Source organism: Euprymna scolopes, chromosome 11 (genome assembly GCF_053919585.1).
Source record: "Euprymna scolopes isolate OS-2025 chromosome 11, ASM5391958v1, whole genome shotgun sequence".
Taxonomy (NCBI): Eukaryota; Metazoa; Mollusca; class Cephalopoda; order Sepiida; family Sepiolidae; genus Euprymna; species Euprymna scolopes.
The window spans coordinates 92,366,463-92,392,872 of record NC_136492.1 but is presented as its reverse complement, the minus strand read 5'-3'; the positions used below and the strand labels follow the sequence as shown (position 1 = coordinate 92,392,872).

The 26,410-nt window shown below is 35.5% G+C and overlaps 1 protein-coding gene across 3 annotated transcripts in view; it reads right to left on the bottom strand.

The window, feature by feature from the left end:
- Positions 1 to 26,410, bottom strand: part of LOC145287963 (transmembrane protein 126-like) — a 158,715-nt gene that overhangs the window by 7,052 nt on the left and 125,253 nt on the right. For all 3 annotated transcript variants that reach the window (XM_080135933.1, XM_080135935.1, XM_080135934.1), the window contains exon 2: positions 8,657 to 8,817. In XM_080135933.1, the coding sequence (XP_079992059.1) occupies positions 8,657 to 8,799 (143 nt within the window). In that variant the 5' untranslated portion in view covers positions 8,800 to 8,817. The remainder of the gene's footprint in view (positions 1 to 8,656; positions 8,818 to 26,410) is intronic.

Genomic DNA, 26,410 nt, shown 5'->3' with positions numbered 1-26,410 from the left:
AGAGAATAGGCGCCAGACAGAAAGACGTTTTTCTTTTAAAAAGGGCAATATGTCCAGGCAGGAATTCTCAGTCTTTGGGGGAAAAAAGCCTGAAAAAAAAATTGTGTAATAGGAAAGAAAACGCCAAGAAAGATAAGAAACCACATAAGAAAATGTTCCTTAATTGTTTTGGCAGAGTTTTCCTTTTTAAGAAACAACTCTTCATGCAAAACAAAAATAGACAAAAGTCAACTGATATTCTTAGCAAAAACAAACAAACAAACAAACAAACAGTAAACATTCTTGGTAAATACATACACACAAACGCCAAAACTTCTAATGATCTCCAAATCTCCATAGGCTTTATATTTTTTTTTCATGGAAATCACTTAAACCAAGACATGAAGCCACTTGATGTAAGAAGCTAACAAGAACAAAAGATGATTATTGCAAAGACAGGAGGTGCTTATTGACCTTAGTCTTGAAAAGGCCAAAGCTATAGGTAGACCAGAAAACAGTGAGCAGGAGGAGAGTTCCAAAACTTTGAAGCCTTTGGAAAGAAACTGTTGGAATAGGACGCTGTATTACAATGAGGTATCAAAACAACAAATTGATACAGGCCACTAGATCGATGAAGAGTCAAACGAACTGGAACAAAGGATGCAGGGAATAGATCAGACAATTCTGAGGAACATATGCATTTGAACAATACACAGTTTTGTAATCTTCTACGTGAAAAACTTAAAGAAATTTCATTGAGTAGTTACTTCACTAGCTAATACAGTAGAATCAGACAAAGCATGAAACCACTTGATGTAAGGAACTAATCACAATAATAGAGAAGAAGATAGAGTCACTTTAAGAGAAACCAAGCCTTGGTTCTGGTTATATCACAGAAGTTAAGTGATGTTCAGCTTGGCCAATATTAAATTGGTGACTATTTGAGAATACCAAGCACTGTATGTTGAAAGACAGCAAAATTTCCCTTAAAAAATCCAAACCCTTTAGCAAGTATTTCAGTATAAACTGATGATTCCCATCTGAACACTTTACAAGTAAAACAGATCTGCTATCTGAAATGTTTATTTGGGGAGAAAATCAGTGTGAAATATTTTTTTTTATGACGGAAATAACCGGAAAAAAAGTTATAAACAAACAATATATTTCAGCTTGCAATTTCTTTTTACATAACGACATAAAAATAAAAACTGCACATAGGCATCACCACTTATCAAAACCAAGAGGCCACTCGAGGATAAAGGTTAAAGAGTGTACAGTAGAAATTGGACAATATAGTAATAGTTAGTAATGGAAATTCAGTAAATTTGTTAACTTATATGGAACGGGTGATCAAAAACTTGTTTATGTTAGACTTGAAGACAATCATATTGTAGTCAGCTGGAAAGCAGGAAAACGGAAGACAATTCCACAGGCGTGCAGTTCTAAGAAAGAAGCTTTGTTCATGGAACTTACGTTTAGGTATAGGCACAGATAAAGAGTAGGGGAAATTATTAATAGTGTTTTCTACTAGACAGGTGTTTCTTGTGAAAGTTTGGTGAAGAGGGACCATAGATTGGAGCTCAGCCGAGCACTTACCATGAAAATAACGATAAAGCAGAGACAAACACACAACATCTCTTCTGTGAGAAAGAGGTTGCAGGGGAGAGAAAAGGACATCCCTACGAAGTGTATTTTGAACTCTATCAAGGCAGGATAAGTCCTTTCTAGCAGCTCCTGCCCAAATGGACTCCATCCTTGGACGTATCTGGCTCTTATATAGATAAAGAATTGCATCAGAAGTGAGATATTTACTGGATTAATATAAGTATCCCACCATTTTTCCAGCAATGGATTTAATGTATGCGTTCCATTTAAGATCAGGAGTAAAGGTCAAGCCCAGAAGCTTGTCAAAACATGAGCCCTCCCCAAGACGAGAGCTATTCATTTCAATTGATGCCAGATGGGAATCAGAGCATTGATAATGTAAAGATAAAAGCTTGGTTTTAGATGCATCAAAAGGAAAATATTGATCAGGATTAAATCTTAAAATTAATGAAATCGACTGAAAATAAAATGTTTGCTTTTAAGAACAGAGTTATATCCAAACGGCTTTATTATATCATAGCCTGGGTGCCTAGCATTGCCCAGATGTCGAGCTGTGTGTAAGGAGGTTGGTTGAGCGAAAAAAAAAAAAAAAAAAATGAATTAAAACAACTGAAAATAGCAGCAAGTATCCGTTCCAGCGCAAAAAAAAAAAGATTAGGTGTAGTAGGTATGAAGAGAAAAAGGAGGTGAAAAAAAGCAAACGGTCTTATCGATGCGACCACTGCAATTGTGACGTCATGGTCATTTGAAATAACCTATTTTATGCAACGTCATTCACACAATATTTGAACGACTTACAAAAATGTTGACGAAAAAGTGACCTCTCCACGTAAAAAACGACCCAGTTGACGGTGAAAGAATTGATTTTTTGACATTTGTCATCTGAGACATCAATCTTTGAAACGGTACCAATTTTGTCATATTTCAATGTGTCTGTCGGAAGTTTTTGCAAGACACACAAACACACGCATTTTGCCTTTTTTTTTAAATAGAGGCACAACAAATAGCTCCCGCTGATTCTCTCAGTGATATATAGGCACAACAAATGTATACTGAAGTTTTTTGTTTGTTTGCACTAGAAATCTTTGTAAAAAATAAACAAGTTTTTTTCGTTTTTTTTTTTTTTCAGAATTAGGGGAATATTTTTTTAAAAATGCGAGTCAAACATAAAAAGAAAAAAATGTTCACATAAGTTAAAAGAAAAAAAATATTTGTTCGCTCTTTAAAATCGTAAATGTTTTTATGTTGCGTTTTAGTATGTGCTTTTTTATAGCAAATGTTTACAAAAAATGACAATGAAAAGTAAATTTATTAATAGATTATTTAATTTCTCCAAATCTCAGGTTTTATTTAGATAATTTACTCTCTGGAGGAGAGATCAGGTAAACCATTTCTTACTTTTCTTAACTTGATTATCTAACTCAGTCTTAATGATGGTGATGCATGGGCAGAATCTCACAGCAACGTTCCCTTACATTTTTTTAACATCGTTGGGCACATCATGTCTATTCCACCTCCCAACTCAGACTAAAGGATTGACGTCATCATCTCCTATATTTTGATTCCTGTATTTCTAGCACATTTTGTCTAGTGAGTTAACTCCCCTATTTTAATCATGTCACATGTAGCTGGGCCTATTTCCATTTGCCAAAAGGTTATCCTGTCATGTTCTAATGTAATCCTTACAAAAATTCATACTAGTTAACATAATTAACACTTACTGGCATAGGGTCCGAATATATAACAATAATTTTTAAAAAGCCATCAATAAAAACGTATAAGTAAAACTGACTTTACTTTATATAATATACAAAGCTTTGTGCACAAAAACAACTGTAACAAATCGTATTAACACCAGCGGTTTTCTATATCCAGCTTTGTAGTAACAGACTAAACAATGCAAATCTATTTTAATGCTGTCAAAGAATCCAAGACATCTTCTATTTTGGTCTTTGACAAAAGCAACAAGAAAACCAAGTAAAATCTGACACTTGTAACTGAACTGAGTATACTTAGGGGTCCAATTTGTTTTCACCGCTGCAAGTATGCTGAGATATGAAAGGTCAAGGAATTCAGTATCAGGGAAAAATCAAACAAATAATTGGCTCCACTGAGATTCTTTTAGTCAAATCTTTAAGAGACTGAAGAAACCCAAAGATTCCTAAAAATTTTTTCTATTCTTCAATATGAAGTGGAATCCAAATTGAAAGAGAATTTGAGATCTTTTAAGAACACATTTTTTTAGTTGGGTAGAGTTTGATAGTGAACAGATTATGGAAATGCGTCCCAAAATATAAATTTTTGATTTTATTCCATTTTTTTTTCTTACTGGAGTCTGAAAATCAGTTGGTTTTGTATTTTTTTATGAAATTGTTAACACAAGTTTTATAGAAGACTAGCAGGGGCTACCCGGCATTGCCCGGGTGTTTGGAGGTGTAAAAGAAAAAAAGTTTTAGTAGGAAGGTAGGATTGAACCCCCGAATCCTTGACACGAAGGTGGAAACGAAAGGGGAAAATGCCAGCCACTTAACCATCTCGGCCACAAAGGAGAGGAATTGATAAGTGTGTTCAGTTAAGGTTTATAAACTGAAATATACAGGTGCGAGGAAGTGGCGTGATATTTAACCTAGTTTTGCGCTGCAAGTCAGCCACCCCATTATTCGCTTTTCGAAGACCTGACGAGCTAGTAAAAGTTAAATACACACGCGACCCCCGTTGTTAAGTCGGAAAGCGTCGGAAAAAAGCCTTTTGCAAACATACACAAAAAGCATACATACATACACACATTTTCGCTTTTATATATAGAGATAAAGATAAAATGTAGTTACAGCATAAACACATTGACACACCTGTTCTCATTCGATCATAGAAATGATATTGAGCCTAACCTGTACCAAATGGGTGACCAATTGGGATTACAAGTTAGAGAATAGAAAATAGACATTGGGTTTACTTTCGGCAGCCTCAAAATTTTGGTTTCGCTTATTTTGTCCTGTAGTCTTCACATTTCATGAGCAATGCTTTTGACAAAGGTAGAATAATTACTGTTTTCTGAATCAGAATCTATCCATCTACCAAGCATCATTGGCAAGTCTTTGACCTTGTAGCACTATGTTTCTTTAGCTCTTTATATCAAGTAGCTTCATGTCTTGTCTGGAGAAATTTCTATGAGAAAAAGTTTTTGGAAAGCAAATTCAGAACTTGATATATCTAAAGATTGTTATTTATGCATTCCACTTTTGAATTAGCTCATACTCAGAGCAATATAGGCGCCTCTGTGTTGTATTTTGATGGAAGGAAGAAAGACACAATATGAAGTACATAAATAGTCTGCAGGTGCAGTGATTTATCCAGAACTAGCAAGGCTATCCAACATTATCCCTCTTTCTTCCATGTTTCTCTCCTCTCTTTCTTCTTCGACAACCCATTCCTTTCTCTAGACATACACACACAACTCGAGTCAGCATGGGGAAAATATGTGAAAACAAATTAGTGTTACTTCCTCTTTACATGATAAATCTAAAAGATGTGTGTATGTCTTGGTGGCATTTAATGATATAAATGACCATTTGAACCCCAAATAATGAATCATCATTTTTTTTTTTATATCCGGGGTTACACCACTTAAAAAAATACCAATTTTGTGAGAATTTGTGCATTTTTTCCAGTTTGCTCTTTCATAATAGATGATTAACAGAGGTGACCTAAGATTCAGCTAGAAACCCATAACAGATCAATGATTTGGTTAGTTCAACAATAATATATAAATAGATTTGAAAATAAGGCAGTTGCTGCCAGAATTTTAATGATGCTAAATTGAATTTTAATCGGATTTCATATTTCAACTGGCTGGAGAAGAATAAAGGCCTATCCAAAAATTACCAATCCTAAAAATGGAAAAATATTTTAAAACAGTATATTTAACCCTTATCTTCAAGTGGCCCCTTGGCCTTGATAAGTGGTGATGCCTTTGTAAAAAAAAAAAATGAAAATAAGAAGTATGGCGTGGTTTGCTTGAAGCATTGTTAAAGAATAAAAGGTATTTTTGAAGGCTTACAATGCAGAATGTACAATCGTTATGAGCAGATAAATATATAAATAAATAAACAAATCAATAAATGAATAATTCAATAATTTTTTTTTATTATTTTTTTTTATTTATATTTATTTATTCATCTACCTGATTTTTTTTTTCAACTGTGCATGATACTTATTCCAAAGGTCCTTTCGGGTAATAACCCATCATCAGTGGAGAAATAAATCCTCTCTCGCTTTCCACAGTTGGAAAAAAAATTTCAGATAGATAAATAAATATAAATAAAAAATAATATAAAAAAATTATTGAATTATTTATCATTTATTTATTTATTTGCTCATAACAACTGTACATTCCTGCATTGTAAGCCTTCAAAAATACCTTTTAATATATGAAAATGTTTTTTAAATGTCCAACCATGAGTCATAGACTAATAAACAATGCAGTAAGTTGCAATCTCATACATCTAATTGGTTTTGTTTTTTTATTTCTCAAAAAATTGCATTCATCCACAACTGCTTACAGAAGATTATAGGGCAGACTTTCATTTGATAAGGAAAGATTTATTTTAGCCGGACAAGACCAAGACTTACTCACAAATGCATTAAAAAAATATGGCTGGTCTACAAACAAATGGCTTGTGAAGGTTTTGCCAGTGATTGAGAGTCCGAGCCACTTAATGTCTGGATGTTAAATCCTATTGGCAAATGGCCTTCACACTGTCCACCATAAATACAGTATGTAAACAACTCCATTGGAAGATCTCAGAGAGATGCAGTTTGATAAATCGTCAAACATCTGGGAGCATGAACCTTCACTGATAACATCAAACGGAAAGGTGACAGAGTTCTATGAAAAAGACATACAGGCAGACAGATACATAAAAGTGAACGCCATCAAGCCAAATATTGTTATATGGAACAAACCTAAAAGGAATGCACACATTGATGTCACCGTTCTAAATAAAACTGAATGAGAAAAGATAACAAAATATCAAACCTCATGAAATAAAAAATTCAAAAAATGCTTAGACACAATCTATGGAAGAACAAGTTGTAGCAAAATAGAGATAGCAGCCATAAAAGGAATTATGTCAATTCTTAAAAGAACTCTTGGATATAAATTCAAATTGTTTAAATGTTTTGTTTGTTTCTTGTACAACATTCACAGGGTGAACCAGCTTGCTCCGAAGGAGGAAGTGTTAAGGGAATATTAAATTCACAGGCTGTCCCCAGTCACCTGTAATTGTAGTGAAATCAAATGTTAGTTCCAAAAAGAGAGCTGCCTGATCTCTTCAAATAAACTGAAGTTAATTAAAAAAAAAAGAGTATATGTGCAAAATACCAAATAAAAATGTATGAAACACAAAACGCACACTAAAACACACATTAAAAAAGACGAATTATTTGAATTATTCAGACTACTGGTTTCATGTTGAGCATTGTTATTTGAACAACATTTCGGTTGATGTAAGCTCCGACCTTCTTCAGGTGTATCTTCAGCTCTGGAATCTTTCTATCAAACTCAGAAATGTGCATAGAATTTTGGACAAAACCAAACTTGGCCTTTTTGGCCAAGATCAAAGTGTAGTATCTGTTCCGACAGATACTGCAAGCAAAGACCATATGTGGGGGCGACCCCACATATAAGACCTTGGTCAATGTAGGGGCAACCCTTCATACCAATTGTCACTATCCAGCTCCCCTACTCCCCGGGGAGTTGGTCCCCATTTCCCCTTCACTCCTCACATTAAAAATCGGCCTTGTGCCTAATTTGCTCGGTGGGGGAGCAAATAAATACCATCTGTTCCGACAGATACTGCAAGCAAAGACCAGCTATGACTAGCAAAGACCAGATGTGGGGGCAACCCCACATGCCTGACCTTTAACCAGCTCCCATTTCCCACCTCTCGGGAGCTGGTCCCCTTTTTCCCTTCCCCCTTCCTTCACTCCTCACATTAAAAATTGGCCTTGTGCCTAATTTGCTCGGTGGGGGAGCAAATAAATACCATCTGTTCCGGCAGATACTGCAAGCTATGACTAGCAAAGACCAGCTATGATTAGCAAAGACCAAATGTGGGGGCAACCCCACATGCCTGACCTTTAACCAGCTCCCATTTCCCATCTCTCGGGAGCTGGTCCCCTTTTTCCCTTTCCCCTCCCTTCACTCCTCACATTAAAAATTGGCCTTGTGCCTAATTTGCTCGGTGGGGAAACAAATAAATACCATCTGTTCCGGCAGATGCTGCAAGCTATGACTAGCAAAGACCAGATGTGGGGGCAACCCCACATGCCTGACCATTAACCAGCTCCCATTTCCCACCTCTCGGGAGCTGGTCCCCTTTTTCCCTTCCCCCTCCCTTCACTCCTCACATTAAAAATCGGCCTTGTGCCTAATTTGCTCGGTGGGGGAGCAAATAAATACCATCTGTTCTTCAGATGCTGCACTTCAATTTCTTGTTCTCTGTCAGTAGAGAATAAATCCTTCACGACTGAGACAATTTTTATTTTTGTTCCTTTTCTCCATGTTAAAAAACGACCTTGGTGTCTAACTCTGTCCCGTGGGGAGGCATTGTAAATAGGAACCTATATTTCATACACAGGAATAGTATGCTCATGTTCTGTCAGCCATGACTGGGTAGAACTCCTAAGTAATTTGCAATTGTATTTTGAGTGTTGCCCGCACTGTTGATTGAACCTTCAACCTCCATTTTACCAAGTCCTTTATCCACTATGTCACGAGGCCTTGTGGAAAAACAAAACACTCAAGATGAGAACAGTAGTCCAAATAATCCGAATTATTAATCCTCATCACAAAAATTTAGAAATATGAAAAATGCAGAAGATTTTTTGTTAAATGAACATACAAACTGAATTCTCAGCAGATTTTACATTTTTGACTGGCAGAAGAAAGAGTGAAGGGTTATTCAGCATTGAATGAAAAGCAATAATCTGCGTTTAAATATTGACATCATTAATCGTATGACTATATATGTTGCAGGTTTATAGGTGGAAAATGTTTTACAATAATACTTACACTTCAGACTGTGGTTTCCACTTTCTGAGACGTTCCATTTGATAGATAAAGACATCTTCGGATGAGATGCGAACAGCTCCCTCAGGGATCTCTTCATAACGAGAGAAACTCCTAAGTTTTCCTGGCTGTGAAGTAGCACTCATGCTAACAGCTTTAATTGTCTAAAAAAAAAAACAAAAAAAAAAACGAAAATATTTCTGTTTAAAGTACAATTAGACCAGTTTTTTTGCAGTTTAAACTTTAATTCAAGCTATTATCTACAAATAATTTTATAAAATTAAGAGTAAGTTCTTTACAGTGCAATATAGACTACAATGTATAATGGACTAAGTCACTGCAGGAAGGCATGTTAAGCTTCCTGTCGGTACACCACAGTGGGTTCCTGACTAGAGCAGGTAATCAATTAATTCGATTGAAAAATGGGCGATTTCACCAATTTTGATGGCAATAAAAGTATTGAAAGTGTGGAACATTTGTTGATCCTCATTCAATTCCAACGTTGGGTTGTCTGTTCATTCCACTTTTTCTTGGAAACTACTGGGTGAATTTTTGTATGGAATTTTGTGATGATTAGGTGCAGCGAACTATATACTATGGTATCTGTTTGATGCGCAGTTAGGGATTAATAGGGATTTGTATTTAATGCAAAATTTAGCACAAACTGAACTATATTCAACCATCAATTTAGCATAAAGCATTCATTCTAAGTCTATAGCTTTTGCCCATTTTAATAGGCTAAAAAGTCTACTTTGTAAAGTTATCTATAAATATAAAAGCGAAAATGTATGTATGTATGTGTGTTCGCTTTTTCTGTGTGTCTACAAAAGGCTTTTTTCAGAGAAGCGGTCGCTCACTTCACAACTTTTAAAAACTTTTTATATCACATATAAATCGTAATATCTCACAGTTAACAATGAAGCTCGCCTGTCTATTTAATTTGCTCGATTTTGGGAAGATAAATATTCAATATTTGTCGCTCGCCGCATATGGGTAAGTCTTTTTCCTATAACATCTTGGGGGAGGGAAGAAAAAGCGTTCAGCATTAAATGAATACTATCCCGCAGTCAAACTTGACCTCATTAACTCATTAAAACGGGCACCTGCTAAATCCAAGTAATCAAATAAATTCAAACGTGTTTCCATTAGCATCTCGCGGTGGGGCAATGGTTAACGTTGCACTTTTTTTTTTCACACTTTAATTTACAACTTTGCCTCAACGGTTGGGTTCAATCCTCATACTTACTTTTTTTTTTTTAACCCCCCCCCCTCACACCTCCAAACACCCGGGCAATGCCGGGTACCCCTCGCTAGTCAATGATATAAATCTCACCTGTCTGTTTAAATGTATATATGTATGTCTGCCTAAAACTTTCGACAGAGGCAACGGATTTTCACAAGATCGACCCTTTGGACAACAAATATTGAAAAATTGGCTAAAAACATTCCTTCACTCTCAACTGGGCACTTTTCTACAGGAAGGGGTCACTTTTTTCGCCGATATTTTTTAAAGTTATTCCCTCTTTTCGATTGACAAGCCTTAATTTGTCACTTCCGGTTGGCGATGGGCGCACCAGCAAAGATGTCACTTTTTTTTTTTTTTCACATTCTTTTCCTCCTTCGTGGTATGGGTTTGTGCCTGCCTGCGTACTAACATTATTTTTTTTGTTTTGCTCAACACACACCTCCAAACACCCGGGCTAGTTAGATATAATTAAAAATGTTCAATTTTTTAATGCATGAGGACTTTAAAGATAACTTTCTATCGACAATTTATAAATACTTTCTATTCAATTCAAATTATGCTAATGATAAACTTGAAACTAGAATACTTGTCTAGGACTGTTAAAGTTATTCCTCAAACAGAACAGTTTTGCACCATTTTTATGTTACCTTACTGCATCTAGAAAATATCTAAAATTTAAGGGTTAGAAAGGTTGTTGGGAAAAAAGTATGCATTCATGGAATCTTATTACATTTGTACCTAATGACTATCGAATACATTTATTGTAAATCCGAAATGTTTGCATTTTTTAAGTTGGAGGTTGTGCCCATATTTATCCCCGAAAAACCTTTTAAAATACATCAAAGAAATTTTGGAAATATTTATTAATTAATGTTCTATTGTTAAAATTCCACAAAAATCAAACGTATTCAAAGTTTTATGAAGGGCATTTCTTTTGCATTGCAGTCCACATCACGCATTCTTACAACTAGCAGCTGTGTTACAAAATCTATAATGATCAGTTAATTATGTACAAATATATAAACATATATACATTCTCAGTTTCATCCAGGGAATTATTTCCTTTGATGTCAAAGCCAAGTCTAGACAATTTTTAAAATAACCTCTTCCCTCTTCATTGTGATATGTTGCTAGTTTTGTTCAATCCTAGGAGATCCACCCTCCCGAGCTTTGCCTACACTCTTTGAGTAGTAGGTTATTTATTGTTAATACTCTGAGGCATCTCTAATGAGGAATGCTGACAGGGCTGCCCAAGCATTTTTTGCAGGCCAGAGTGGTCTTCCTCTAAAGCCTTAGAATCCCACTTTTCAGCCTTTGTGTCACATCTTCTTATCATGAGAGGGAGATAAATAATCATCTAACGTTATATGAAATTAAATATTCAGCATGAAACTCGTGTTAATTTTTTAAAAATAATATTCACAAGTTCTGAGAATCATAAAAACAAAATGGTGGTTTACATTGGATCTGGGAGATAAAAAAAAAACAAACTTCATCATAAAGTTGTCTTTTCATTTTTTTATTTCATGATTCCTTGTTAAAAATACCAAAATCGGCATTTCCCAGAGCTGGTCAAAAACAGTTGAAGACGCATCAGAATGAGTGGCAATCCAAAGAAATGAGTTATTACGTTTCATGAACAAATAATCCGACCGTAAACAAAAAGTTTTATTTTCCTATCCATTTTCTTCTAGCAGGTAGAGATGGGGAAGAGGGGGAGGGGTAATTTAACTTGTCACGAATTTTATGTTATTTCGCCATGATCAATTGAAGGAAGTGATCCAAGATGAAGAGACGGAACACATGCAGATCTTGGAAGCAATCCAAAAACAGGATTTAGAAAAGAAAAAAAGAATAAGAAGATTCCATGTTTGTATCCGTTGTAGAAAACAAACGAGTTTTGACAGAACAACAGAATCCCATCAAATTGTTTGTGATGTTCACAGAATGCAGGTTTGTTTCATTTTTGTTTTATTTTATTTTTCTAAAATTTTGCATTGAATCAGTTAAATATTTTCAGACTTAATTCACTATTTCATCAGAGTGAGTCTATGAGCAAGAATATTATAACTATTGCATAAGATGCCAGTAAATTTGCAGTATAGTTAACAGTCATGAAATTGTATAGGAAAAATATGAACAAGTGTGGCATGTTCCCTGGCCTTGGTTGAGACTATCTTGGATGATGATAGTATCTTTCCTGGGATTTGTAGCAGCATTCATCTGGCATACGTTGAGCCAATTGTGTTAACCAAATTATACACCAAGATCAGCCACCCTTGTATATCGGCAGCAGAGTCAATGGCATAATCTAGCCATTCACGATTCCAGTGTCGACACCAAAAATGCAAGGACCGAATAAAAGTTTCATGTCTGCTTTGACTGTTGGGAATCATGTCTTGAGTTGCCCATCTCGGTGCTTCCTCCAACCAGTAAATGCATTTGGTGCCACAAATTTACAGAAACTCCTCAACAGGCTGGCACAGCACATGATCAAACCACCAGTCTCCTTCTGAGTAGAGCTTCTTCCAGGTCGAGAATGTTACATCTAGCACGGATGGTAGAGTTGGGGATCTGGTTGGAGAGGTGAACATGCAGGATATGGCAGAGGCAGTAGTGATTGAAGACCTGAAGTTGATGAAAGATCTTTACGCAATGACAAGATCTCACATCCATAGAGAAGAATTGTTCTGATCATGGTTTTGTAGATTTGCAACTTCATGAATCATTTTATCTCTTGGTAAGAGCAGAGTCGTATTTGAAGAAAGACAAAGGCAATTCTAACCAGATTGATACAAATGTTGATTTTGTCTTTCGCGTGACCAGTGGCTGTAAAAGTGGCGCCCAGATACTGAAAGCTTCCATAGTGTTATCATTAAGGGTTATAGTCACTCAGTCAAGTAAGGGGTGGTTTGTAAAGATAATCTTTACCTTTGAAGCATTTATTTTCATCCCTACCATTTTGGACATGTGACTGACCTCATTAATTGCATGTTGGACTTCTACATAGGACTTACTAAGGACTGTAACATCATCAGCAAAATTGAGATCGATAATGAAGCAGTCATGGCCAACTCTGACACCAGCGAAGTCAACAAAACTTTTTTTCTAAGATCCAGTCAATGAAGTAGTTGAACAGGATGGGGGAGAGTACACATCCTTTGTGGATGCCCATTTGGATGACAATCAAGAATTCTGTGTATCTGGCCATTAGGTCTGGACAGCTCTCGTAAAGTTTTGCTGGAAGGCCATCCTTGCCTAACACTTTGTTATTCTTTAGTTTTTTGATGACATCATGTATTCATGTATCTCCCCTTCCATTGGAGTATCGCAGTTGGTATCATACTCGATGGTGTTTGTGAAAGTGGTAAGGGAACGTTGTGAGGGAGGGACGTGATTCAGCAGGGTTTCAAAATGTTGCTTCCATCGGACCGTGCGGTCTGCGAACTGAGAGGTAGATATTCCATTCATGTCCAGCAACATTTCATTTTCACTGCTAGTTTTCTTAGTTGAGTCTGGTATGGTTTTCACCGATTGCCTCATGAGACTTCCCATTCTATGAAGACTGATCGCAATACCTACTGGCAAAACGTTGTGGAAGACATAGAGTAAGTAGCATCAGTTTGAGATAGCGTCTTTGGGCTAATGCCAAGATCTACCACAACAATTTAATATAATTTAGTCATAAAAGTTATGTCTTAACAAAGGAATAAATTAAGGATACATTTATATAGATGTGCATGCATAAATAAATTAAATATTGAGATAATAAAGGGTCACCAGGTAGAAGGTGCTACCTAAAACATAAAAGCTTTTGTGAACAAAAATTGAGGAAAACGAAATTTGATAACATAACATTTTTATACAAGAGATAAGACTATAAAAGTTATTTTCAACCATGAAAACGTTCATTTAGGCAAATTAGTGTTTGAGTAAAGGAAGTTGAGTGAATAATAGTCACTAAACATTCATAGTGTGAATAATACCTTTTATGGATCTTTAGCCGGTTAAAATAAGGGATCAAAAAGGGGTCAAAATTGAAAAAAAGAATTGTTTTACATTTTGCACATTCATCTTAGTTTATTTTTAATTTTTAATCTATTCATATGCATGTAACGTTGGTACAGTGGGAACATCACCAGCTTTGAATGCTAGTTTTGCTTTTGGTTTTGATTCTAGCTGACGGCACCCAAATATTTTTTTTTGTACTTTTGAAATACTGACTATAATGATATATACTAAAACTGGATAAATTAAAATATCATATTTAAGCGTATTTTATGACCAGGCAAAGCCAGGCGCCCCCACCCCCAGTTAGTATATATACATACATATATATATTTTTTTATTATTTGGGGTAAACAGTTATATATAGTCGCTACAAATAGCCATCTGTTTCAGTCAAAGAGACTTCATCAGGCGACCTGGAACCTCTCAACGCCAAAAAGAAAAAAAAGTGAAAAAAAAAAAAAGTTTTTTTTTTTGGCGTTAAGAGGTTCCAGGTCGCCTGATGAAGTCTCTTTGACTGAAACAGATGGCTATTTGTAGCGACTATATATAACTGTTTACCTCAAATAATAAAAAAATATTTTGTTCTTTTTATTGAGCACTATTTAACAACCTCGTTGTCTTCATTAGATAGACTTCTATGAAAAGAGGTTGTAAAAAGGAAAAAAAAAGAACATTGTTTACTAGATTTTGAAGTCGGTTTTGAACTTTAACAAGGCAAGGAAGGGTGCTTTAAGCAGCTGCCCCTCTGAGGTGGCAACAGTACTCTATTTCCGGTCCTGGATATGACCTAAAACTATATCCGATGGTGAGGCCCCAGCTTGCGGGCCTTGGGAATTGTGGAGCCACCCTTTAATTGCCATTGCTCCCAGGTCCACTCTGACCCGGAGTGGTAGTACCTGTTAGGGTCCCAACTATGTGTTAAATAGAATCCGACTTAAAAAACAAATATACTCCATTAAAAAATTGTTCCTCAAAATCACTAGATTCGGCATTAAATAACCTGAAAAAGGTTGATATGCCGTAAAACAAAAACAACCAACCAACCAAGTACTCTATTTCAGGGCATATTTGGCTCTTATACAGGTAGATGATAAAGTAGGGAGTGAGAATCAAGCTATGAAGTATTATAATTTCTACTGGATCATTTTTAGGACTCCAGCCAGAGATCTTTAGGGGTTTGCAAAGGCAGAAATCTTCTCTCCATGCTATCATGATTTAATCTTCACTTTAGATCATTAGATTTAAGCTGGTCTTTAAGACTTATGTTAGACATCTATTATATAAATCTCACCTGTCTGTTTAAATGTATGTATGTATGCATGTATGTTTGCATGTCTTTCTAAAACTTTTGACAGGCAACAAATTTTCACGAGATCAGTATCGTTTTGAAGCTCGACCCTTTGGATGACCAATATCGAAAAATTGGCTAAAAACGTTAATTCCTTCACCTAGGCATTTTTTTACAGGGAGGGGTCACTCTTTTCACCGATATTTTTTAAAGTCATCCCCCTGTTTTTGATTGACAAACCTTAATTTAAACATTTGTCACTTCCGGTTTGGCGATGGGCGCAACAGCAAAGAAATCCCTCCCACACCCTCTTCCCAATTTTTTAAAAATCAACTTTATAACTAAGTATTAAGAAATTAAAAAAGAATCATTAATTGTATTGGAATCGGGAAAAAATATTGGAATCATCCCATCACTAATATATATATATATATGTGTGTGTGTGTGTGTGTGTGTGTGTATGTGTGAGCTATATGTATGGTGTAGATATGGCTACTTGCCAAAAATTGGTCAATAAGCTATCATGTATGTATAAGATAAGTAGATAAGTATGTTGATGTATGATGAGATAAAATGAGAAACCAAAAAGCAATCTATCTTCTGAATGATAATAATAATAATAATAATAATAATAATAACTGATAAAGAAAAGATATAGGCACATAAGACAGAGTCAAAGCTGACACTTTTATTGGCTATATTTACAGGAAAATAGGTCCATTCACAGCAAGACTACAAAGCAGCAACTGCCCTATAACTCATGCAAATGGCATAAGTAAAAAGAAAAAAAGAATACAAACAGCTAAGCTCACGGTATATTATAGAAGCATAGCAAGATATTGAAAAATATTCATCCAATAAAATCATTCTTGTATTTTACAAGTATACAAACATGCAGACTGTTCTGCAATTATCAACATTATGAAGACTCCTTTGAAAAGAAGACTTTGATGGTTTGGACATGTGCTTCAAAGCCCTGACAAGTTGGTCGCTCTAATTCTACCGACTGGATGGAGGAAGCATAAAGGTGTTCGACTGAAGATATGGATTAAAAAGGTAAAGACAAGCTTAGAGCTAGTAGCAATTTGAGAGAAATATGACAAGCAATTTTGCAAGAGTTCTCTTCCTTGGCAGCTAGAATATAGTCTAAAAATCTTTGCTATTTCTATATTAGTAAATAAAATATAAGGTTAATTTATTTCATATTTAAATTAAATTTATATTGAATGGAATGCCTGAAGTATACCAAGAATCCAGTTGCAATTGGCATGGGTGAACAATTTAGAATCAGCTGAACACACTCCATGTGGATGCTGATAAAAGTCATTGTTCTGATACTACACTATCTGTTCTGTCCTTGAGCAGCGAGGGCAGAAGCCTTCTAAAATGAGGCATTTTTTATTTGGGAGCAGGATTTCCCTACATAAAATGACCTTTTGTCTAACTCTACCCTCGTAGGGAGAAGTAAATAGAGACTAAAGCCTACTAGAGAGTTTGAAAGCTTGCTAGACATCAACCTCAAATGCATTTGAATATTCTCTACAGAGGGGTTTCAGAACAACGTGATATGACATTACTTCCCCTTTAAAGTAAATCCTGATTAAGTATTCAGAATAGAAAATGGTAAAATGTGTACGAAAATAAGTAAAAAAAGGTTCTTTCTGCATGGCTATGCAGTGGGTCATACTAGTGATACTATCAGAAGGTACACCATCACGTTGGATATTCCACAAGACTAGCCCAACTCTGGTCCTGTAATTCAACCAAGAAAACATATAAGCCTAGTTATGGTCTAACAGGGAAATTCAAGTGACACTCTTTTATTTCCAACAGCACTTAACTTTAATGTTCAAGTTTCTAGCAATCTCTGGTAATTAAATACATGACTATGAATGAGATGAGTAATTATTATAAAGCTGGAATCAAGAAAGGCTCTGAAAGCAAAGGTGCATGAAAATCAGTTATTGTGCCTATATAAAAATAATTTCACAATCGACACCTACCATTGGATTTGTGGACTATACACTGTACCGTTGTATAGTATGGCCTCAAACAGAAATTAGATCTCATACTAATGTGTCTAAGATGGGTATATTTGCTGATAATACAATGTTCTATAATATGCATTAGGGAAGAACAGATGTACATAAATCTAAGACAATGGCAGAATCGTTAGAAAATGACCTCCAGACTATAGTGGAATGGGGCTGCAAATGGATGGTAACATTTCATGCTAGTAAGACTAAGCTGTTCTCATTTAACTATTACAAGACGCCTCTCCAACCTCCTATATCCGTGACAAATAGGACCCTACCTGGGAATTCTACCTTCAAACTCCTCGGCTTAACATTTGCAGGCAATATGAACTGGAACAAATACATAGAGGACATTGCAAAGACTGCTGCAAAGAAGATGGATTCCCTCTATCGAGCTAGAAGACTACTCACACCTGAGAGTATCTTGTACCTTAACAAGGCCAGCATTTGCCCATGCATGGAGCATTGTTGCCACATCTGGGGTGGTGCATTTAACACTAGTCACTCCCTCCCAGATAAAGCCCCCAAAAGAGTTGTCAATATAATCGGTCCCACTTTATCAACTAAGCTCCAGCCACTGTCCTATCGCCGCAATGTTGCATAACTGTGCCTGTTTTACAAATATTTTAATGGAATGTGTTCTGATGAACTTGTTTCACTTGTACCCCATCGATGTACATATCCCCGACAAAGCAGCTTAGCAATAAGATCTCACCCCTTCACTGTTGATGTACCTAAATGCCAAAAAGCTTTCTATTCTGATATATTCTTCCCTCAAACAGCTGGACTTTGGAATTCCCTTCCTGCTGGCTGCTTCCCTTGCTGTACTGACATGCAGAAGTTTATATGTAGCATAAACAAATATGTTGTTAATCTTTCCTAGACATGGGCCTAAATAGTAGCCCTTTACGTCCAAATGGCGATATGCTTTGTAACGGGTGAACATGAGTAAAAAAAAAAAAATGTATGGTGACAATATGTTATATACCGCATCGCATACTAATCTGTATGGTTCAAATAATGTTATATATGTATGACAACTATCATATTTATATAGCATCACATGTAATCCGTCAAAAGCAAAATCTACCAGTCATCCAACTGGTATTAACCTATCCCCAAGTATTCATTTTTAAATGTAGTATAACTTACATATAATTTAACTGTAATTTTAAGAACTAAGAGTTTTCATTTAAATTAACTGTCTTGAATATTAATGCATATGATATTTTAGGAAATGTCTTGTTAATTTATTATTTTAAAAAAATTAAATTACTTAAACTAATATTGACAAACCTGTTGTATGTATATATACATACATATATATGTGTGTGTGTGTGTGTGTGTGTGTGTGTAGGAGAATACAATTACAATTGAATAAAAAAAAAAACATTAACTTATTATGAATTGTTTAAAAAGTTATGCAAATCATGCTATCTTTTCTAGGGTGACAATTTTATCGTTCCATCATATCATGTATATATACACACACACACACACATTATTTAAAGACTTGTATTATTAATTTAAATAATGGGAAGTTGTTTTATACGCAAGATAAATAATTTTTTTTTTTTAATGGCAGAGTTAGGGTTTTAAAATGTAATGGAATATACATGTAAGTCCAAAATGTTCAACATTGAAATTTGAAACTTTCCCATACTCAACTGTAGTCCCAACCTGACAAAACCATAAAAAAAAAAAAAAAGCCAAAACGTTACAATTTTTTAGTGTCAGTTGGTGCATTTACTCGTCTATATATATGTATATGTGTGTGTGTGTGTGTGTAGCTTCTTTCAGTCTTGACAGACTATGAATACCCACTGTCAGGGTGCCTGCATGTGGAATTTTTGTGGCAAATGTTGAGCAATCTCCCACCACACCTTTCCTAGGTTGGCATTATTAAATAACAGTGGGAAGTGGAGGTTCAGGACGACTAGAAACAATGCCAAGATAAGCGGAGAGCACATACCCATCTGGTACTAGTAAGGCTCAGCATTGCTTTACTTCGGTGATCTGTCGAGACGCGGTGTGTCAACGTAATCATGCCATACAATATGTGCATATGTATATGTGTACACATATATATACACACACCCATACATATATGCACATTTTTTAAAAAGACTATGGTATATTATTAATTCCAATAAAGGCAAGTCGTTTTAATGGAAATATACGTGTGATAAATAAAAACAAATTCGCATTTATTCGCTTAGATATGAAAATAGTTATTTTCATTAATAAACACAATAAATCGATGGAAACGTGCATTCTGAACGCAAGATTAAACAGCAATATCTCCAAACAAACTTCAAAAAAGCAAAGAAAAACAAATAGATGTTTCTTTTCTGCTAACAACAACAAAATAATTTGCAGATATGAATATAATATTTGCAAAGATAATGCTGGAATAATCTTATAAAGAGTAAAGTAGATAACTGCTTTACATTCTGCACAGGTGTTTACACCTATCAGCATTAATTGCATATCGGGCTCAGATGTACTCAACACAACTGATTAGATAACTTCCGGGAATATTTTTATGCCACAATCTATATACTACTAAAACTCTCACAATGCTGTTGTCACTGTGCATACCTTTATAAATGATTTCGATGGTGAAGTTTGGTTAGTTGTTTTATGGCATGTCAACACTTTTAAGATTATTTAAAGTTGAATCCGGTCATTTATGCTTCACATTCTTTATATCTTCAAATATTTTTTCATGGTGTTCAGTTTGGTTGTTTTGTCAAAGAAAATTGTTGTTTCTGTTCTAGAGTTTGCAGAACATGGTTGAGTTTTTCAAGAGGAAAAGAAAAAAAAGCAATGACATCAATATCTTGTGTATTTTAGGTTAGGAAACCAGTATCTTTAGACATCCTGATCTAGTAGCACCAGATTAGATGGTGGAAGGAAAAGTGAATATTCTAATGTATAAATCTCAAATTTTGGTACGTTTGTGTGTTTGTATGTTAGCTAAAAACTTCTGTCATCTGCGTCTGACTAGGTCGAAACTGGTACCATCTAAAAGAGCAATGCCTCGGATAAATAATATCTGAAAATTAGAAAAATTATGAATTCTGTGCTAGTGAACTTGACCATTTTTTGCAAGGGGGGATACTTTTTGCAGCACGATTTCCGCAAGTTACGAAAGTATGTCTAAAAACGTTATTTTTCAGAGTCAAGACACCATTAGTAGTCATGGCCGTGACAGCTAGTAACTTTTTTCCCTTCTTTTCCTTTTTCGCATTTCAGGTTCCAACCCAACTGCCGTGGTTCATTTTTTTTTTTTTGTCAGTCACACAAGCATTTGCTGCTATTTTGATTGAAAGAGAAGTTGTTCTGATTCATATGTCTTTTTTTTTTGTTTTTTTAGGGAGCAATCCAGAGAATAGCTACTTCTCTTTGTATCCCTTCTGTCTAAATATCTGGTCGGGAGGTTTTTTTTTTTTTTTTTTTTTTTTTACACAGAGGTCACCACTTATCAAGGCCCGGAAGCCACTCAGAGATAAGGGTTATTGCAAGTACAGTACGTTAGTGTGGAGATTTGATTGAGTATTTACTTAAGGGGGCGGTTCATTAGGAATTTGTTAACGTTGGACTTGAACACATCCAAGTTGTAGTCAGGTGGGAAGCAGACAGACGGAACAGAGTTCCACAGGCATACAGTTCTAAGAAAGAAGCTTTGTTCATGGAATCCACGTTTTGATTTAGGCACAGATAAAGAGTGGGGGAAATTTTTCACAGTGGATTCGGCTAGACGGGTGTTGTTCGTGAAAGATTAGCGAGGGGGGACCAGAGATTGGAGTTCAGACGAGCACCTGCCATGGAAATGGTTGTTCTTTTTGGGGGGGGGCGGTTCTGTTCTTTTGTGGGATATGGATGAAAGTGCTCAATATCCTTAGTATAACAGTGTGTCTAAACTGAACTTCACGTCCACCCGGGAAATGCTGGGTATCCATGGTAATAGTAAATAAAAAGAAAATGATAATAGATGTAGTGGAAGAAAGCTTGCAGAGTAAATAATTAAAAGAGCGGTAGAGGGAGAGAAAGGAGAAAAGGGAGGAAAGGGGATAGAGGAAGAAAGAGAGAGGAGGAAAAGAAATAAGAGGAAGAGAAGTAAATATGGACTTACTGTTAAATATAATCAGGATTGTAAAATGTTTTCGATAATTTCAAGAGATACCTATTTTTTTTTTTTTTTTAAAAAGAAAATAAGCCAAAAGTATTAATTTTTCCATTTTTACGGAATAGTTTTTGTATTTTTTTTTTGAAAAACAGAAAATCTCTCGAAATTATCAAAAAACATTTTACAATCCTGGTTACATTTAAAAGTAAATCCATAATTTACTGATTTATATGTGAAAGATTTTGAATAAATAAATAAATATGCAAACATTTATAATTTAAATGCAACTTTCGTTGGTCTGTTTTTATTAATGTGACATCACTTCATCATCCTGCTAACCTACACTGCTAACAGCCTTTTTATACCCTTACATAATTTTATTATTTAATCTGAAATAACCAGCAATCTATATATCTATAAAAGTGAAATTTCCGTGTGTCTGTGTGTACATTTCTCAACCAAATTACTCTGTCAATTTTCAGTCTACAGACTCGACATTTAACATAAAGGGTTATTGAGATTTGGAAAGTTCTTTTTAATCGGTTTTCGGTCAGAAATTTGGCTGTCAAGGAGTCAATGTTCAACGAGTTGACCTTAGAAAACTCTACCAAACTACTCCACCAATTTTGGGTCTGGCCATTTGAAATTTTAGATGTAGGTTCCTTGGACATGGATCAAACTTTTTAATTTGATTTGAGCCCAACACAATAAATGTTAAGGGGTTAAAGTTGGGGTCAAAGTTAAAAAAAAAAAAAAAATGACCTCTCAGCTAATTTTTCGTTTAAACATTTGAAATTTTACATAAAGTGTATTCAGACATAGGGCAAGCTATTTAATCGGTTTTTGGCCGAAAATTTGCTGCCAAAGGATTAAAATTCCAAAGATTTCACCTTTGCTGCCTGTATTCTGCCAATTTTGGGTCTAAATATTTGAAATTTTACATAAAGAGTATTCAGACATGCAGCAAGCTTTTTAATCAGTTTTTGGGCGAAAATTTGGCTGTCAAGAAGTCAAAGTTGAAGGAGTTGACCTTTGCAGACTCTACCAAACTCCTCCGCCAATTTTGGGCCTAAATACTTGAAATTTTAGATGTAGATTATTTGCACATGAATCAAACTTTTTAATATATATATATATATATATATATGCACATAAAGTTATGAGCAGTACATAGGACCCGAGAAAAGCTGGGCTGAACTGCTAGTTTTTTTATAAAACTACACTGAGATGAGCAACACCAGGTGGCCTCATTTATCAATAAAAAAATCTATGAAGCCTCCAATAAACATTGGAGAGACTTATTCATCTATTGAAAACAAGTAGGTGAAGAGGCAGGAGAGGTAAACCCTTGACAACTCAATTTAACAGTATTTATTAAAAGTACAAATAAATATGAACACCATTAGCAGACACTATGATTGGCTGAAATAAGACGCTGAATGATCAATATTTAGTGTTTCAGTGTAACACTTCTTTCTAACAAGATTAGAATATATAGAATAATAATGTCCTTTTAGTCATCTTTGAAAACGCCTTTCGGTGTCTCGTTAAGGTGTGCCACCTTAACGAGACCGAAAGGCGTTTTCAAAGAGATTTTTGTCCAACAATTCACACTTTGCTGACTTGAGAAATTCGTTCAAAGGGAAGTACAATTAATACTTTTTAACTAAAAAGGAATTAATTTATTTTATTTTCAGAAACTTTAACAATATAGAAACATTTATGCTGATGTAATCAACGTTTTTTTCCATAAGATTTTTTTTCCTATATAATCAGCTAGAATAATACCTGCACCAGGACAGGTAAAATTAATTTCCAAAGAACAATTCTGAGTCTCTTTTATGCCTCCTTACTAAGATGAAAATCAAGATTTAATGGCACTAAACCTTTCCTTATTCTAATTTTAATCAAAATCAATAAGATGATTCTAAAAAATGTTAAAAAAATTAAAGCTTAAGGGGTCCTAATAAGATTTTAAATTTTAGAGAATATTGCTTAATTGATGTCTAATAATTATTATAAATAATCCAAATGAGTAATTGTTCTCATATAGTGTCCTCCAAAATCCCTTTAAAATATACCAGAGAAACTGAAATGTGTGGAATATTTATTGATATCTAATGCCTATTGTTAAAATTTTATAAAAATTAAAGGTATCTGACTTTTCACCCATCTTTGCCCCCTTAGCATGAAACTAAATATGACTAAATATAGCTCACATTACGACTCCTTATGCCTAGTAGTTGTGACACAAAGCTATTAATTATTAGTTAATTAGTTAAGAATACTCTACATATGTATGTGTATATACATAACATATTTCTAACTTTCTCCATTCCCTCTAACCACTTTAACATGCCTGCCGTAAGGACTCGGAAAGACATATGCATGGGCTTGGAGTCTATATTCGTAACACCCTCCCCCTGACTAGAGAAACAAAACTAGAATCAGACGACCAGGCCTTTATGTGCTTTAGACTAAACATGCAACACAATATTAGCTACTTGTATTTTCTCTACCGCTTTCCCTCAACCCAGGACTGTACCCTAATAAACAAAGTTTCTGACAACATAGATATAGCATTCTCCCTCGATACTAGTGCACAAGTGCATGTATTTGGTGACTTCAATGTCCACCACAGTAACTGGCTTGGATTCTCTACTTACACAGACGTAGCTGGTAGCACAACACATAGCTTCTCTATATCCCATTCCCTATCTCAGACGGTTACATTTCTGACACGTTTTCCAGACCAGCAAGATCAACATGCCTCACTTCTAGATCTATTTCTGACCACAGTTCCTGATGATTGTACAACAAATGCCCACAGCCCATTCAGGAATGCTGATCACACTGTAATAATGGTAGAAATCACCCTAAATTTTCGCCCTAAACTGAAGACCCACTGCTCAAAACAATGAAGTATTACAAAAAGGCTGACTGGGAAGCCATCAGGGAACTCAGAGATACCCCATGGCGAAGTATCTTCTCTCTTCCAGCAGAACAGTGTGCAAATGGGACTACTGAATGGTTTAAAACTGCAATTGAAGCACATATTCCCACATGGAAATTCTATAGCAAGCCCTACTTTCCTCAATGGTTTACTTCTGCTTGTGCAGCTACCATTGCTCAAAGTCAGCATGCATACCGCAGATCCAACCGACAAAAGTCCAGTTCCAAGAGACAGAAGAATATAAAAGCTAGAAGTAACTGTAAGAGAGAAATAGCGACAGCTAAGACAAAATACACTGAAATCACTAGAAAACGCATCAAAGCACAGAAATTAGGAACTCGTGATTTTTGGAAAATCTACAACAGTATAGTAAATAATGGGCAGTCAACGATTCCCACACTATCAAACAATCATGAGGTTGCTTGCACGGAAACTGACAAGGCTAATCTGCTTGCCAGTCGGTTTGCCTCAAACTCCACACTAGACCCGGCAAACCACTCCCTCCCCGACTTTCCTTTGCGGACAGATGCCACACTAGATTATTTGAAAATCACACCTTCTCAGGCACATGGTATCATAAAAAACCTAGACACCTCAAAAGCATGTGGACCCGACCTCCTCCCGGCTGTGCTATTAAAAAAATGCTCCACTGAGGTTGCTCCAGTTCTCTCCGAACTTTACAATAAATGCCTGAACGAATCTTGCTTTCCCGATTGCTGGAAAACCATTTCTGTGGTACCAGTCTTCAAGAATTCTGGTGAAAGAAATGACCCATTAAATTATTGCCCCATTAGCCTTCTCCTGGTTTTCGCCAAAATATTTGAATCCTTAATTAATCAAACCCTAGTTCAACACCTAACAGCTGCTAAACTCTTGAGTGACAAACAATATGGATTTAGGCAAGCCCGTTCCATAACAGATATCTTAACTGTAGTCTCTTAACGTATATACTATTCATTGGACAAAACAGGGGAGGGTAGAGCAGAGTCCCTCGATATATCTAAGGCTTTTGACAGGGTATGGTACGATGGTCTTCTAAGGAAAATTAGATCATATGGTATGACTGGAAGAATACATACTGTAATTAAATTTTTCTTAAGTAAGAAACTGCAAAGAATGTGGGCTCTCTCTACCGTGCTAGAAAACTACTTATGCCTGAAAGTATTCTGCACCTCTATAAGGCCACTATTCGCCCATGTATAGACTACTGTTGACACATTTGGGCTGGAGCATCTGCTGCTTGTCTCTCACTCCTGGACAGGGTTCAAAAAAGAGTCGCCAACCTGATAGGTCCTGAACTGTCATCTAGGCTTCAGCCTCTGTCCCACCGACGAAATGTTGCATCCCTCTGCCTATTCTACAAGTACTTTAATGGTGAATGCTCTGACGAACTGCAAGCACTTGTACCTCCTCGATGTGATCCCCCCCGATAAGCAACTAAGTCCCACCCCTTCACAGTAGAGATCCCTAGATGAAAGAAAGCCTTTTACTCCAATAGTTTCTTCCCCAGAACTGCTAGACTATGGAACTCCCTTCCGGGATTCTGCTTTCCCAACTGTATTGACATGCAACATCTTGCTACTCATCTCCTTTCATAATGCCCCTGCAACTTATGTCCCCGATAGTAGCCCCCTACTTCAAAGTGGCACTGTGCCTCGTTTGAGGTGAAAATTTATTAAAAAAAAACAAAAAAAAAACTTGTATATACATAGCATATTTGTAATTTGTATATACATAACACAAAATACAAACTAGTTCTGAGTGTTACATTAGTGTTTGTGAGGAGTTAGAGCAAAAGTGACTATTTTCACGTAATTTACATAGTGTCATCATAGACACCATAAACACAAATGTAAATTAGATAGCAAACTAATAGGACTTTTTACTTCTGTATTATCCATAAGCATAACATAGAACTAACAAGGCTTATTTTTATTAATGCAAGAAGAATTTCTTAATTTTACTTTCTCTAAATTTTCTTATTTTGTACTAACTGAGAATGGGGGCATCTTACACTATTTAATACATCCCAACCGAGAAATCTTTTTAATATTCTAATCGCTCTTTCAAGTGCAATTGTTTTTCTCTTGC